At 54.6% G+C, this 16,232-nt stretch overlaps 4 protein-coding genes across 4 annotated transcripts; 2 read left to right on the top strand and 2 right to left on the bottom strand.

Annotated features, from left to right (window-relative positions):
• The first annotated feature begins 384 nt into the window (after window positions 1-384).
• On the top strand, window positions 385-2,491 carry EI97DRAFT_493121 (uncharacterized protein). The gene is made up of 2 exons (XM_033802350.1): window positions 385-1,193; window positions 1,245-2,491. The coding sequence occupies exons 1-2, from the start codon at window positions 566-568 to the stop codon at window positions 2,144-2,146; spliced, it is 1,530 nt and encodes a 509-aa protein (XP_033655439.1). The 5' UTR covers window positions 385-565; the 3' UTR covers window positions 2,147-2,491.
• A 717-nt stretch (window positions 2,492-3,208) lies between these two features.
• On the top strand, window positions 3,209-5,744 carry EI97DRAFT_431993 (Clavaminate synthase-like protein). The gene is made up of 3 exons (XM_033798067.1): window positions 3,209-3,897; window positions 4,230-5,039; window positions 5,391-5,744. Exons 1-3 carry the CDS (start codon window positions 3,625-3,627, stop codon window positions 5,448-5,450), a joined length of 1,143 nt encoding a protein of 380 aa, XP_033655438.1. The 5' UTR covers window positions 3,209-3,624; the 3' UTR covers window positions 5,451-5,744.
• Window positions 5,745-7,175: 1,431 nt separating this feature from the next.
• Window positions 7,176-8,518, bottom strand: EI97DRAFT_374526 (uncharacterized protein; the record flags this gene model as incomplete). The annotated part of the gene is made up of 2 exons (XM_033795458.1): window positions 7,176-7,927; window positions 8,140-8,518. 2 exons carry the CDS (start codon window positions 8,516-8,518, stop codon window positions 7,176-7,178), a joined length of 1,131 nt encoding a protein of 376 aa, XP_033655437.1.
• Window positions 8,519-13,402: 4,884 nt separating this feature from the next.
• On the bottom strand, window positions 13,403-16,180 carry EI97DRAFT_374148 (beta-glucosidase; the record flags this gene model as incomplete). The annotated part of the gene is made up of 4 exons (XM_033795439.1): window positions 13,403-13,541; window positions 13,988-14,573; window positions 15,369-16,033; window positions 16,128-16,180. 4 exons carry the CDS (start codon window positions 16,178-16,180, stop codon window positions 13,403-13,405), a joined length of 1,443 nt encoding a protein of 480 aa, XP_033655436.1.
• Window positions 16,181-16,232: the final 52 nt, after the last annotated feature.

Here is a 16,232-nt window from a genome sequence, read left to right as displayed (position 1 = left end):
ATTAAATTGTTCATTGCTACAAGTTGACCTTCAAGTTAACTCCAGGTCTGTGTGGAGATCGCATGCATTGGTAGATTGACCAGAAGGAGAAGTTTGAGGAAACGGCAAACTTCCATAATGGTCATATTTGGTACAACGACAAGCACTTAGCGATTGGGCCACGTTCTCTGCGCGATACATGTATGGTTAGAAGTGTAAAAGGTTCTGTGAAATGTACTTCTACCTCACCAGACCCTTTGTGAGGTAAACCGTGGCCGTGCCCCAAATGTGGCGGCGTGGCAAAGCGCAGCCACATTTATTCTCTGTATGTGGAAAGGCGGGGCTCTGAGGGCTGCGACGACTGACGTAACGCGGTTAAGCGCGCAATCAAGTCGGACGTGGGAGCGACAGACACCGTCCTTGAACTGAAAATAGGCCTCATCCCTCATTGTCCTCCTACCCTCAACCTCACTCATTTGCCTCACTTTGACTTAGCTCAGTCCACCTTCACGGCTGCTTCCTCTCTTTGCATCGATCCACCAGCGCAGGAGTCCACCCCTACAACTACTTTTCTTCCCGCGCAAACATGGCCAGCCATAGCGATCCCCGTCTTTTGTACTCTATAAATGGCATCAAGGCGTACCATATCCAGCAGGGCGAAGAAACTTCGCTGACGCCGTCGGGACCTCAGACACTATCACTTCTGATGGTCCCCACGAACTCACCCTTCGCAGACCCCAGCAACACGCGAGGGGATACCGAGGCACCTGAGGAGGACTTCTACCTCCACCTCAATCTGCCTCCCGAGCTTGACCTCCCTCTCCCTGCGACCACCCAGATCTATCACAAGCCTCCACGCAGCTACCTAATCCCTCGGTGGGATCTGGGACCCGATAGCGGCGCCTTTACGCGAATCGAGTTTCCCCCACTAGGCACTGGGCCCGATAAGGTCACACAGGAGGACGTGGACACATTTGAGACGATCTTGGCTCAATGCACAGCGTTTCTGGAGCGGGCACAGCCTCCTGCGCCGAACGAGAAAGGTGCAGTGAAGCCATATAACCCTGCCGACTACGCACCAGGAGAGGGTTATGTCGGATCCAGCAAGCATGGCGAGATTGTTCTCGTTGACGAGGACAATGGCAGCGTAGTAGGGGAGTTGACAGGAGGTGCTCAAATCGTCGAGGACCCAAGGATCAAGCCTGGTTCGAAGAGTAAGTTTCTCGATGCTGTTGCTCGTAAATTATTGCTAACTCCAAAGGTAGCCCCCGTTGAGATCACGGTCTCCGCTGACGGTAAACGAATCGACGTGAAACCCATGGAAGAAGATTACCTCCGTATGGCAAGACATCCCGCATATCAGAATTCCGGTCTGGTGCAGAACGCGGCCGCCGCTTCACGCCTCATCGTGACTGGTTCGAGTTACCTGAGCAACATGCTAGTGTCTGGAGCGAACAGTTTCATGCAAAGGACGAAACCAAACGAAAAGCCAATGGAGTTCAAGCCTACCACTCACGAGCACGTGCGCAAAATCAATACATTCACCAGCGGCGTTGCAGGGTTCTCCGCTAAGACTGTGGGCTCTGTGTCTAGAGTAGCCCAGAACATCGGCGCAAACATGGCTGGCAAGAAGGCGAAGCACTCAAAGAGCGTGAACCCAGATGGTACCCCTAACACCGAATATAAGCCGGGCCTGCTCAACAAGTCCATGATTGCCTTTTCCACGGTCGCAGACGGCATCGCCTACTCGGGCAAGACTCTTCTGTCGACCGGTAGCGCTGCGGCGAGCAGTGTCGTGGGTCATAAGTACGGTCCCGAAGCTGGCAGTATCGCCAATGATCTAACAGGCGGGATCAAGAACGTGGGGCTCGTGTATATTGACGTAACTGGCGTCTCGAGACGCGCGGTCATCAAGGCAGTTGCAAAGGGAATGGTCGTAGGCAGGGTCACTGGTGGCGGCGAGGTCGTCGTAGGGGGCGGCGATGGGGGTGATATACCGCAGGAGTTTCAGCAGGGAAGCGGGAAAAATGACGTTCCTTCGGTGAATCAGACTGCTGGTCCCATAAGCCAGATTGGCTTCGGTAACGCGGCTCCTCCAAGCTACTCCAGCGGTGTGGGAGAATCCAGCCAAGGGCAGCCTACATACTATGCCCCTGAGAAGCGATGAAAGAGGGGGAGATGGGTCTTGCGGTCAGGAGCAAGACGAGGACTGAATGCAAAGTCAGACAGGTTAAGCCTATGATTCTCGGTAATGTTCTGGTGGATGGAAACGACGGGGCATTTTATATTTGTGCCTCCAACTAAGGAATCTTGTTCGACGACTATCTCCTTAGGACTCTCTTACTGATACCTATTATGACTTCCTGGCGTCTTGAACACCCACGCGCTCTACATTCTCTCTCACGATTTGTCTCTCCTTCTTGCCCATCTGGTTGTGCATACAATACTTGTTCTTGAATAATACCCCCAATGCATTCTGATCGACCTGTCCGTGGCACCTGAGATTGTATACATACCTATAAGAGGCTCACATATTCCTCCCTCTTAACAACACATCCGTGTGGTAATTTTACCCGCCGGTCTGCTCCTTCGGCTCCCATCTCAGTATTCACCCGCGACCTAACTATACTCAAGACAAGCACGGCCCTCAAACATCTGCAAGGCCGTTCTTGTACCACCATGCAGGTTGTATCTATGTACGTCCGTAGTCGCGCTCGGACTCCGGACTTGAAATACGGGGCCCTGATTTAAATAATCGTTCGGGCATTTTTGCACCCGTCCGCACTGACCGCGGGCTCGCGTGGTACAACGTATCTCGTCTCCGAGTTGTGGGAATTCACCAAATTGCGCCTTGTGCGACGCCGCGGGAGTGGTTGTCCGCGGACAGCCTGGTTGGGCGGCACTACCGTTTGCCAGAATTTTGTGTCGATGGAGACCGCCTCATCTGGGCAGGCGAGGGTAGTCAGAGAGAAAGACACGTTTTGCAAGAATCGAAATTTGCTCCCTTACTTCTGCTTTGCCTCTAAGTCTACTGTGTTAGCATGTACGTTACCGTCTACCTGCTCTCGATAGCCCTTCATCATCACGCAACTCTCATATCGCCTCCAGTAGCATCGTCTCCTCATGTATAATCGCAGCGTTAATATGCAGAAAATTAAGGATTCTCGTTCTCCTAGCATGCGCCTTGCTCCTCATAGCAGGGCTAGAGCTTACTGCACCCTTCCTCGCCTGTCCAGCTCCTCTTTTGCTAACCAACAACTACCCCTCTCCTACGGCAACACATAACCTCCACTTTCAGAAGCATCTCGATACCGAGGCTGCAGACCACTTCCCCTTTCACAACTTTAACGATTAACGCACCCCTAGCAGCTCCCCGCTATCGCTCGCCTTCTCGGAATACAGCTTGTATGACGCGATTGCCCCGCTTTCAGGCACCATCTATATATATATGCTGTGGATGATTACTGTGCCGGAACCGCCTGCGCGCATCGGACCGAGCGCAACAACATCTTCCACAGTTATAACAAGATAACAACAGATCAAAAGGCCGTATTTCGACGACGATAATCAAGAAGAGCAAAGTAAGGGCGGAAATACAAGAGAACAAGACCCCGCCGCAAGCATCGACCGTCCATCACCTCGACAATGTCCTCCTCCCCACCACTCCAGACCTTCACCGAAATCCCCATCCTGCCCCTCTCGCAGGCCCTGGATCCAGAAACGAAACCGCAATTCCTGTCACAGCTCCGCGATGCTCTGCTCAACGTCGGATTCCTCTATCTCAGCGAGACTGGGATCCCCGACGCGCTGATCGAGGATGTGATTCGCGAGTGCAATGAGTTCTTCGAGGAGTTGCCGCTCGAGGAGAAGGAGAAGATTGAGATGAAGAATCAGAAGAGCTTTTTGGGGTGGAGTAGGGTGAGTATACTCCGGATACGTTGATGCATTTCTTTCATCTTGTCTCTTTTCTTTTCTTTTTTTTAGATTGGCCAGCTTTTCTTGTTTGTGATCCTTTTTATATTGCATGATCTGGCTTTGCAAGTTGGGACAGAATGACGATCTTTGGAATTTGGAGAAGAGATATTGTTCAGAAAGGGGCATATTTATTGCACTTTGGATTTCCACCAAACATTACTGGACACGAATCAAGCATGCCTAAAGGAGCTATTTGGCCACTGCCGTTTATAATGTTCCCTTTCCTTCTCCATCCTCATCTCCCACAGGATCATTCATTAACACACCCCCTTCAGCTCGACAACGAAACCACCGCCCACAACCCGGACCACCGCGAACAACTCGACCTCTCGACGCCACACCCCCTCCCCGGGCCCGACGCACCTCTCTACCACAACCTCCTCGCCCCCAACCAGTGGCCCTCACCCACCCACCTCCCCAACTTCCGCCCCGTCTTTGAAGACTACATGTCGCGCATGTCAGGCATCTCGACCCTCTTCACCTCTCTCATCGCCGAAGCCATCGGCCTGCCACCCACCGCCTTTGACAAATTCTTCGACGAGGACCAGCAGCACAAACTCAAAATCGTAAAGTACCCCGAAGTCGACGTCGAGGATTTACCTGCAGGGGCTAGTGACGAGGAGAGGAAGAAGTGGGAGATCAAGAGGCAAGGCGTCGGACCTCACAAGGATAGCATGTTGAGCAGCTATCTCCTCCAGGCGAGTGATCAACCGGGACTACAGGCGCAGAACGCACGCGGCGAGTGGGTCGATTGTAAACCCATCCCTGGGACCCTCGTGGTAGCCATCGGCCAAGGCATGGAAGCCCTCACCGACGGCGTATGCGCGTCGACGACGCACCGCGTCCTCAGTCCACGACGGGGCGAAGGGCCTCGCTACTCGGTGCCGTTTTTCCAGGGCGTGAGTTACGATGCCAAATTTGAAGCCATGGACGTGCCGGAGAGCGTGTTGAGGTTGAGGGACGAGGCGAGGAGCAAGAGGAGGGACGACGTCGAGTTTACGTTTGTGAAGGGCAGGTGGGGGCATCTGGGCGAGGCGACGTTGATGAATAGGGTCAAGAGTCATCCGGATGTGGGGGAGAGATGGGTGAGTTCCACTTTTCGTTGTTGTTACAACTTTACTCTGGTTCCATGTTTGTTTCATGGGCCTCACGTCAGCGCGGCTCATTGCGTGTGTGCGTTTCCGCTTTCCTCTCGCGTGCTTGTGCTCGTGCTCGAGCGCTGTCGTCCATGCGTTTCATGTTGCTGTCGCAGCTCCATGGGGCGCTCGTGCGGCACCGCTTTTTCTCAAGCAGCATGTTCCTCTTTGGGTCTCTTGCATGCCTTTTCGCATTTCTTCCCCTGTCATATCTCCGCTCGGATTCTCTTCCGGTCCCGACATTCCGAATCCGCTCTGAGGCCTCCCACGTGGGTTTTGCTGACATTTCCCACCGCTCAGTATCCGGAGCTTCTTGCACAGATCCGAGCGCAGCAGGCCGCAACGGCCAAAGCTGCCTGATGTTGCAAAGAAGAAGGTTTTGAGTTGGAACAATAATGGAGGCGAGGAGCGACCGCATCACGGGCAGCGTAGCTTGGCAAGGCGGAATTCGTATAGAGGCGCCTCGGAGGGGTGCCTCGTGCTGGTGAAGTAGGGGAACGATAGGATGAGGCTGTCCATGAGTCTATGCCTGCACTGTCTGAAGACAAAGAATCATACTCCGTGGCAGAGCGGAGAATCCTCGCAGTCACTCCGCTCAACGCTTTTGGAGGAAGTAGGGATATCCTGTTCATCAGCTTCACAAACATGTCTTGGGTACCAACCCTCTCATCCCCTATCCCTTCCCTTCCCTCCAGATAATAGCCCACCCACTTCCTTCCAGAACCCATCCAGAAAATGCCCCACCGCCAAAAAGCCACAGTCCGCAATCCTTCCGCCCTCTACCCGCACTCCACTCCACTCGCTCGCTCACCCACACGTGCAGTCCCGACCCAACCAACCCACGCATGACGCACGATCTATTTTCAGTTGCTTCCTCTTCCTCCTCCTACACTTCCAGCCGCACTCCCACAATTGCGAAATTGCAATTGTTCTCCCCTTACCCGTTTTCCTACCCCTGATTGGCTCCCCACTTCGGCACCGGGTCTCCGGTTCGCTCGCCTCGTGTGTCGCGTGGCGTGGCGTGGCACCGAGGGGTCCGTGCCGTTTTGACGGCCGTGCGAGCCTGGGGCGTTGCGTCGCCAAGGGACTGGAAATGTTGCTTGGCCGGGTTTGGTTTGAACCGAGAGCGTGTGATATGGGCGCTGTTCTTGCCGATGCGGTCGATGCCGGGCGGCCATAGTTCGGCGTTAAGGGGGTTATTGTCCGCCTGCGGGAAAATCCTGTGATGCTGAGCTTGGTGGAAACAATGCAAAGGGTGAAAGGACAAAAGTGCTGTGATCATAGTATGATAGGATTCGACTGAAAATGCAATCATCCAATGCGATATGCAATGATAACGACGAGTGTGGTATCTAGCAAAGACGCAACGCTCCAGACTCCCAAAAACCAATTAGGCGCTTGTGCCGTGCCGTACTCCGTACTTACACCTACACCTACACCCAGTGTGACAAAACGTACATATACAAAGCGAGAAAAGTCGGTGAAGATTATCGAGTCGAAAAAGAATGCAAACGGCAGAGAAATGTCACATCTGACAGCATCCTGTACGAGGACAGACGTCGACACTTCGTCTGTGCCGCACGGCCGAACTTTCCGTGACGAGGGAGCTCTGCTGACAGCTTGCTGCAATCGGTATCCCGAAGCGGCGAGCCAAAGTATCCCCACAAACAATACAGGCCATGCAACGAGAAAGTCACAAGTGAGGCCATGATAGAGTTGATTCTTTTCCCGGTGCGGTGACTCTCCTGAGTACTAATGAAGCATATTTCAGGTGTTGCGAATTGCGGCGGGGATCCGCGGGCTATGAGCACTGGGCTGCTGCCGTCTGGCCAGAAGCCAATGATCTCTCCGAAGACCCATCATTACCGCCTCACCGTCAACAAGGGAAACAGGAAGGGGTCATACACCTCGGTCGTAGCTTCAGCAGTATCCTCTTTTTCGAGCACCAGCTGTCGAGATACTCCGGGTTGGTAGCCAGGCAGCGAGCCGCTCCGAGGCGGATTCGGCGTCGCTCACCGCTACTCTTTGCACCTGCGGGGCGCCGCTGCAGGATTTCGAGGCGACCTACGAAAGACGACGAGACAATCAGTGATGGTCAAGCTTCATGTTCGGCGGGTAGTGTGGCTGATCCACCTTGATATTCGGCGGGTATTGTTGATACATCATGTGGCTCGGCTCGGCCATCGGCGGTGCCTGCGGGTGCGGCGCCATCAATGGCTGCATGTCTCCAGGGTGGCTGGCTTGAGGGACAAAGCTCTGGTGGGCCTGTGGAGGAAATGCCGAGTATGGCGTCTGAGCGCCTTGCTGTTGAGGCTGTTGAGCTGCTGGATGCGGTCCTGGCGGATATGCACTCAGGGACATATGGTGCCGTTGGAAGTCGGAAGGATGAGGCGATCGAGCAGACGTCGGTGTACTGTAGCCCGCCGCCTGCATGGGTTGTGAAGTGACGAGCTGAGGATTCTCGAAGGGGTAAGAGAGTGACCGCGCATTGTTGTCCATGCCATAGGGATTTGGATACGACATTGCTGTCGAGTCCAGTGCTTGTAGAGGCTGATCTGGCATCGGCATTGTGCCTGGCTGATGGGATGATTGGGAACGGGGCTGTGGCCAGGGTACTGCATCGGATGCCACTGGAACCTCGACCATGGTTGGCGTGCCGTGAATATGAGGAGAAGAGACGTTGGCTGGGTATGTATGGGAAGGCGCCCAATGTGCGGGTTGGGATACTGGAGTTGCCATGTCCGGGACTGCGTGCATACTTCGAGGTGTGCTAGTGGACGGTCTCGGTTGGCTTAGCATGTGGATGCGGTCGCTTGGGGATGGCGCTCCGCCAGTTGCTGAAAGGAGTCCGCTGCCATCTACATTTCGTTAGCATTATCTCCCGTGTTTCACGCGCAGAATGCTCTAAAGTGGTCAAAGAGATGCAACTTGTTCCGCGCGCAGATGGCAGCAAGTCCAGATTTGGCGTGGTCCCACAGCCCGTAAAGATGGGCAGAAAACCTTGAAGATCTCCATTCCTTGACCAGAGAGAAGACGGGAGGTAACGTACCTGGGCCCTGCTCTGGGACTCCCAAGGCGGCCACTGCATGGGACAATCGTGAGCGAAGAAGGGCATTTTCCTGTTCCAACTCTTGGTTGCGCCGCATCAACTCGTCCATCTTTGGGGAGATGGCAGTATCTCGTTGGGCGGTGAGTTCCTGGATTTGGCGTTCGAGGTCGGCGATATGGTCCTTTGTCCGCTGACGGATGGCTCGCTGTGCCTCGCGATCGTTTGCGCGTTTCCGCTCCAACTGGGCCGCGCTGAGGGTGCTCACACTGCGGGTACCAGCTCTTGAGGGGCGGCGTTTGGCACCGGGAGTCTCGGGCTTCTTGGACGAATCCGAGGAGAAACCGCCATCGGCAGGTGGAGACTTTTTGAAGGTTGCCATGGGCGGGGCAGTGAAGCTGGTCGAATGCACGAGGTCGTGACTTCGATAGCTGATGGGGTCGCGGTATTGGAGTACTGAAGTCATGGGAGGCGGGCCGTCTCCAAAATACAAGTGGGTGACGACGATCTGTCAGCGTCCAGAGAGGCCCGTGTTTGACGATGGAGAAGTAGGAAAGGGTAGGAAGGGTAAATCGGCAGTCAATTGGAGCGGAGCGGAGCTGGGAAAGGGACGGGGTAATAAAATAATCACAGAGCAAGCAGGGTGATGTGAGACTATTGCTGGCGAGGGCGGAACAGAGGGAGGTCTGTGAATCTGGCCCACAGTGCGAGACTAGTTGGAGTGTACTTGGTACCTATGCCCAGCCAGGTGCTCGCAATCCATCCTTCAGAGCAGGAGGCCGATGCCATGGCCAGTCCGCTAGTGGTATTCCTTGGCTTTAACCCCCGCTGGATGGCTGCATGTTCTTCCCAAATCGGCGGACGCGCACAGACGCCAGAGGCAGCGGCCAGCGGCGGTCTGCGGGGATAGGTTTCAGCATGATGAAGCGAACTCGCCGAGGGCTATGAGGCGAAGGGTGTTAGTACCATACTGTAGTAGACCACTAGATACCTGGACCATAAAGGCAATAGGTACATAGATGCTGGCACGTCTCCAGCGAATCTACTGACGTCGGGGGGGAAGAAATTCAAAATACGCGGACCTGGGGAGGCTGTGCTCTGACCACATGCTGTGTAGGATGTAGTAGGTACGCCGTCCCTCTTTGGAAGTACGCGACTATGAACCCACTAGCCACACGGTTGCGGCAGAGCAACACTTTAGGGTAGCGAGGGCGAGTGTGCAGTGTGCACAGAAGGTAAAAAGCTCCAGTTCGGTCCACTTCCCGTTTCGATACGATGAGGGTCTAATCCAAAGCCACGGCTGGTGACGCTCATCACGTCCATTTCGCTTGCTCGAGTGCTGGAGCGTATTAGGACTTGGCAGGCCGGTGGCGGAGCGTGTCCCGTCGACAGGTTATCGGTGATGAGATAGGGAGATAGGAGCGTGGCAGAAGTTATTTCTTCCTCTGTAAGCGACCTATCAAACCAGATCTAGTGTAGTAGAATTGTTGACCTCTGACCTCTGCGGCGCGTCCCGAGGTCCGCGAGACAGCTGGGAGGCAAGGGCCACCGGCGGCGGGCTGGGTTGGTCGTTGGGAGAGGGAGAGCCATGGCGTTGGCGTTGGATGGCTACGGGGCGCAGAGGGTGGTTGGCGGTGGTGAACCGTGAGCAAACACGAGCAGAGGCCAGCAGTGAAGGGGGGAAGACGGACGGATCACGGGTGACCGGGAGAGCGAAAGTCCAGTCGGGCCCGGACGAGCTGCAACCACGTGGTTGGACAGGGGCCAGGGTCCGACCGACCAAACTTTATTTTGATGCCAATGTGGGGCAGTCAACAAAGGCCTCTCTCCTTCTCGCTCCTTTCTCCCTCCTTGTGCTCCGGACTGTGCTGTGTACTTGCTCCACCACAATCGTGCCATCGTGGCCCAAGTGGCAAGGAGCTTCTGGCCTCATGTCGCATTTTCTCCCCTTCCCACCATCCATCCAGCACTATGACACGCCTTCGCCAGATATCTGTTCCTGGAAGCCCCTTTGGGTGAACCATAACCTCGCTGCCGTCCCACAAGCCGTTGGCCTGAGCAACACTGTCGCAGTTTCCTCACCCTCACCCCTGAACCAGGCTCACCACGACCCGAAACAACCACACTGCATCAAGGATGACAGGGTCGCTTGTTCAGAGGCAAAATTGCTTTGCACCATGAAAGCTCCGATTTGTCCTGCGCAGCACCTGCCCCTGTATGTCCCAGGACTCAAGCCAGGGAGCCACGAGGAGGGAGGGAACGAGATAACCGGTCGGCCCTCGAGCCCTCGTCTCCAGCTTGCGCATGGTCGGCCAGGACCGTTATAATTGCGTGTTGATATACCCGAACCTGCAGGTGATTTTTTACTTCACCTTTTTTCCGTCACCCACTACTACTGTTGTGCAGCGTCACTGGATTAACCACTAGAGGACGCGGCTAGGGGAGCCCCACTGCTACCCACGTGCTCTTGGATCCGCCTTCCTCACAATACTGTGATACATGCAACTTTCTAGGCGGAGATGGGTAGTCTATGCAGACAATTCACCGTAGTCATCAGGTATTACTAATCTTCGTCTCACGGAATAGCTCACTTGTTCAACAGCTTTTACCCAATCAAGTTGACGACGCGTTCAGCCGTCCACCTCCGCTTACCTCGCCTTGTACTCAAAGAGCGAGGGGAGACTAAGCTGGTACTGAAACCTCTCCATCTTCGGAAGTCTTCCGAGCACCCCGTACTCGATTCTCTTTCACATTCCGCGAACTGCAGTATCCACGATTGTCTCGATTTGCATAACCACCTGAGCATCATAATAGAGCGCTGCAAGCGGGTGGTGTCCAACAGAACCTTGGAGCACCAAGTCAATGTGCACAGGTGGAATGACGATGCCAGTCCACTCCTGGATGGCGCAATTGGCGGTGGGGAAATCCAGCTTTGCGCAACACATTTTCCGCAACTTGCAGAGGCCAGCGTGTGATGGATGCAGGGTTGAAACGGTTGGATGCTCGCTAGTCGTCGATCATGAAAGTAAAATCGGTGAGAACCCAGGCCTGGGGAATTCGCCTACCAAAACCATGCTCTGGAATCTGGATGGCGTCGAGTTATTTCTGGCGCCACCTGCCCGTACAGGCACCATTTTTTACGAGATCGGGAGTAGCCACTCCTGCGGACTTATCATTCCGACTTTATCGATTGGATACGGGCCACTCTGGGGCTTGAGGGCTTCAACAAATGGCTTCAGCGACGAAAGGAAAGAAGCTTCTCCCAGCGTTCTTCCTCAAGCTGAGCATTGATCGGAGCACAGCCGCGAGAGTTTTGAGCTCGCACATCGAGCAGCGGCATACCCAACAAATCATTCGTCCAGAGCGCTTCTGCTGCTTCGACTGTCAAATGTGTTTCGCAGTCATCTCCCGTTTCACGATGGTCTGTCACCTGGGCCACATTTCCCATCTCGCCTTTCCATTCCTATCCTTGTGACACCTTCTCCACAGAATAACCCTTCGACGCACCAAGCTTCGTTGCGCATTTGCATGCTGCCGGTAGTTTTGCAGTTTGTGTAACGAAACTAATGCACTACTTACCAGGAGACAAGCCATTTCCCCAAGAGGGATACTTCCCGAAAGAGTGGAGCGGCCCTGCATTGAGGGAGCATCGGCATCATCGGCATCGCCGATGGAATGCATTCACCAACCACTGCAGACACAGAACCCGAAGTGGCTCTTTTGCCAATGGACGGCGAAGCTCAGCTCCAGCATGTATGCCTTGTTGAATGAATATGCAAATGACCTTCACGGTGGAACACGACCAAAAGGTCGCACAGGTGCATCTAGGTATAGATTGTCACCAGCAATAGCCACTTCCCCGGCCTTCTTGCTGCTCCAGCCCCATCATTCAAGGCGAAGCATCCAACGTCACATCCAGAAACACCACGCGATCCCATCCATCGACCTACCCCAGATCCCCCCGACGCCTCCGACCTCAAACCTTTGCCCAGTGCTCCATGCCATTTATCAAAACCATCACAAGCTCCAGGCACCATAGAATCATGGCTGCGCAGCCGATGGCCCCCATTATCATGAAACTCGTCCGTCCAAACTTTAAACTCTCTAGCGGCGCCATGGCAGGGGGAACACTCTTCTAGTCCGTCACCATCATCTCCAAAAGAAGATCGGCCAGGTCGGCGACTCAGGCAAGCGTCGGCTCAACACGTGCGCGCGGCCGCTTGCGCAGGTGCATCGCCATCGCGAAGGATTGGAGCCCGGGTTCGGGAGGGGTTTCTAGCTTCGTGCTAGTCGGTGATTTGCTTTCGCCATTCGCAAGCGATGGAGGGGAGTCGGGGAAGATCCCGGCTTCATCAATCTCTTCAAAGTTTAGGATCGAGACTTTTTTGTTGAGATGATCGCGTGGTATGCTGCACGCGAGAGGCTTGGAGACCTCATCTGGAGAACGATCGATCTGTGGGACATGGGCTGATTATTTTCGGAACGAGGTATCCATCGTCGCGGCAAGGCACGGCATCCCATGGACCCGGATTGCCTGGGATGACGACGGGCGAGAATTGTTGGTACCTGAATGATGGCCGGCGCCCGCAACCGCGTGGTGCTTGGAAAGAGGGAGGCAAATCGGGAAAACCGGATTCCGCAAAAATTCCAGAGTTTCGCTCCACACAGCAGCTGTCATCAACAAAAAGGCCGTGCTCAAAGTCAACCTTGCGTATGCGCTGACCCCGCTAGCAGTGCGCTTTCATCAGGCGTTCCAGGGCTACTACTGGCCAGTACTGAGTTCCAGTCTACAGAAGCTTTGATCGACAATATACTTTACTGCACTGTCTACTGACTCTGGCCGCCACTGGGTTCGTTCACCAATAATTCAAGGCAAGGACGGTACGGCTGGGAGACAAAGTTCATGATCATTTGCGAATGCGATACGAATTTTCCTGCTTGTCCCCGTCCACATGCGCGGAAAAGCGGAGCTAGAAGGAAGCCTATCACCGTGTATGGGAAGGGTGGATCGAAACTGATCAGACTATCGAAGTTTCTACCGAGGACGCTAGAATAAAGCGGCTGGGAAATTCCCAACAGCATCCACGGATATCACCCAGCTCATGTGACCGGATCCATTCAATTCCATACATCCTTCGTTACGACGATGCTCCTCCACAGCTCCGTCGAGTTTCTGCCCTCCGTGATTTCCATCACTGGTCACTACAGTCTGCGTCACATCTAGACACGATACCAATACTGTGTATGCCCATCAGAGACGAGCATACTACTCCTTTTTGATGTACTTTTCGAAAATCTCGCCAATCTCCTTTGCGCTCTTCTTGGGGTACCGCTTCTGTCCGCCCTCGTAGTCGACGTAGGTGACGCCGAAGCGGGTTTCGTAGCCTTCGGCCCATTCAAAGTTACTACAAAGCACGAAATGTTAGTGTCGTGTGCAAATGGATGCGACTTGCTACGGCAGAGGCAGGAAAAATTGAAGGAAGAGAGGAGAAAATGCCACCGGAAAAAATGGGACGAAAGGAAGGTTTGGTGAACACCATATTTGGTGGCCGATGCGGTTTCAGCTCCGCTTGTGCAGGAGCTGAGATGGGATGTTGGAAGGACATAGCCATTACCAGCGGTGGCGACGAAGTTTCAGCTCCGGGCGCGTGACGCCAAAGAGAGAGAAGGTTCGAAAACCTCTCCGGTGGCGATGAAGTTCAGCTCCGGGTGCGCATACACTGGAGACATAAACCTATCCAAACACCGCACGAGCGGCGATTTATCTCCCAACATCCCATCCCTCCGACAGGGAGGAAAGGGAAGAAATGATCATCACCCAAAGAGGGACAGAAGGGAAAAGAGCACTCACTCAAGCAGACTCCAAGCCGAATACCCCCTAACATCGACCCCGTCCTGGGCATGCGCCTCCGCCAACGCCCGAATATACCCCCTGAAATACTCGCACCTAAACTCATCATCCAGCAGCTGCTCCAGCGGCAGCTGGCTCTCCCCCTTTAGACTGGTTCCATTCTCCGTGACATAGAACGTCGGTCCGCCATACCTGTCGCTGAGCCACTTGATCAGTTTCCTGAACCCAAGAGGGTAGGGACGCAGCCAGGTCGATTGCGTCTCTGGCCCGATCCATTCACCAGCTTTGTTCTGCTGGAGGATTTCCAGGTGGCCGGCGTGGTCGTTGATGTCGGGTTCACCCTCTTTGTGCTTGATGTAGTGCGCGCAGTAGTGGTTCATGCCGTAGAAGTCGTTGCTGCCTTTGACGAGGGCGACCTCCTCGGGGGTGAATTCTGGCAGGCGCGAGCCGAGCTGCTTGCGCATCGAGGCCGGGTAGTGGCCAAAGTAGATGGGGTCGGCGAACCAGGAGATGGCGAATTCGATTTTGCGTGTGCAGGCTTCGACGTCCGCCGGGTCTTCGGGGTCCCAGGGCTCGGTCCAGTCGCCTGTGAAATGGTTAGCAAATGATCGGGAGGTGAGTATGTTGCTAATGTGAACAGCTAGAAAGTACAGGTACGTCGCCATCAATGGTAAGGTCCGAATGGGCCAGTGCGGTATGTCTGAGAACAGGCTGGTCCCTCCCGCGGTTCTGAAGTGGAAGACACGAGTATGGTTTACAAAGCATGGCCTGCGTCCGTCAAGGTCATGCTGTACCACGCACTCATCCCAGCAGTGGACCGGTTCACTCCAGCGACAACCTTGTCCGGGGAGCCGGATTGTTCGCTTGATCGCTCTGATTCATCCAACAGCACCATGGTCTATCACGCTCAGATCTTCAACAGCCGTCTGGTCTCTCCGGCTCTGTTCTTCAAGAACATTCTGGTTGAATGCCCCTCGCTGAGTCCACCAGAGCGTGAATTACCGCTCTCTGATGCCTCCACCAGAGGGTTGGTCAGCCAGCTTTTGTTGCACAGACTGAAGCCGGCTCTACCAGGGTCTGATATTCCAAAACCAGTCTGGCGAACTAAGCCCTGATGGAGTCCACAGCAGCGTGATTTAACAGCGTGTGATGAGTCCACAACATCCCAGGCTCCGATGTGTCTTTGAAGGGTTCCTGATATCGCAGTGAGAGGTGCTCGACACCGACCCGGCGAACTGAGCTTCGATGCTGTCTGCAGAAACCGCGGGATGGAACACCCGGTTGTGTTCGTGATAAATCTTGGCTGCTGGCTTGATGCGTCCACGAAGAATTCACAACGGATAGATCGTGCCTCTTGCATCAATACAGAACGGAAACTCACCATTCAGAGTAATGCCAATCTGACCGCCATCCTTGGCCTTGAAGTCATCCCTATATGCCTTCACAGCAGCACCATGCGCAACTATGAGGGAATGGCCAACAATCCAGGGCTCGGTGCTGCTGTCACCTTCAGGGCTGATACTCCGGTCACTGGTCCGTCCAGGCGCGAAGAGACCCGTGCCATAACCGAGCACGGAGCTGCACCAGGGCTCATTGAAGGTGATCCAGAATTTGACCTTGGAGCCAAAAGCCTTGAAGCAGACTCTTGCGTAGTTCTCAAAGTCCTTTACGAACTCGTCCTTGTTGAGCATGCCGCCATATCGCTTGTGCAGGTTATCCGGCAGATCCCAGTGGAACAGGGTGATGAGGGGCTCGATGCCGGCAGCACGCAGGTCATCGACGAACTTGACATAGTGCTGCAGACCCTTCTCGTTGACGGGATCGTTGCGACCACCGAGGGGAATGATGCGTGACCAGGAGAGCGAGAAACGGTAGGACTTGGCTCCAGTTTCCTTCAAGAGGGCAATGTCTTCTGCGGTTCTGTGGTACGAGTCGCAGGCCACATCGCCGGAGCCGGCGCCGGCAATCTTGCCGGGGATGCGGCAAAAGGTGTCCCAGATGGAGTCTGCTCGGCCGTCCTCGTGGGGGGCACCTTCGATCTGATAACTATGTGCTCGTTGTTAGCACGGCTTTCGTTGTGTTATGGACATTCATCGGAGGGAGGGGATCCGAATGGTGGGGGACCTGCTGTACAACGTACCTCGCTGTTGCAAAACCCCACAGGAAATCCTTTGGCAAGTATGCTTCGCCCATTGTGAATGTTATGAAGAGGAGGGAAATAGAAAAAAGAAGTAGGGGAGAAGAG

This window comes from Westerdykella ornata (genome assembly GCF_010094085.1).
Source record: "Westerdykella ornata strain CBS 379.55 unplaced genomic scaffold EI97scaffold_6, whole genome shotgun sequence".
Classification (NCBI taxonomy): Eukaryota; Fungi; Ascomycota; class Dothideomycetes; order Pleosporales; family Sporormiaceae; genus Westerdykella; species Westerdykella ornata.
The sequence above is the reverse complement of the archived record's forward strand: the minus strand, read 5'-3'. Positions and strand labels throughout refer to the sequence as shown.

Excerpts from the sequence above, each read along its gene's own strand:
- EI97DRAFT_431993 (XM_033798067.1), top strand. The coding sequence starts at position 3,625 with ATGTCCTCCTCCCCACCACTCCAGACCTTCACCGAAATCCCCATCCTG. Across the intron at positions 3,898-4,229 it reads GCTTTTTGGGGTGGAGTAGG|CTCGACAACGAAACCACCGC; the intron begins GTGAGTATACTC and ends CACCCCCTTCAG. Across the intron at positions 5,040-5,390 it reads CGGATGTGGGGGAGAGATGG|TATCCGGAGCTTCTTGCACA; the intron begins GTGAGTTCCACT and ends CCCACCGCTCAG.
- EI97DRAFT_493121 (XM_033802350.1), top strand. The coding sequence starts at position 566 with ATGGCCAGCCATAGCGATCCCCGTCTTTTGTACTCTATAAATGGCATC. Across the intron at positions 1,194-1,244 it reads GATCAAGCCTGGTTCGAAGA|CCCCCGTTGAGATCACGGTC; the intron begins GTAAGTTTCTCG and ends CTCCAAAGGTAG.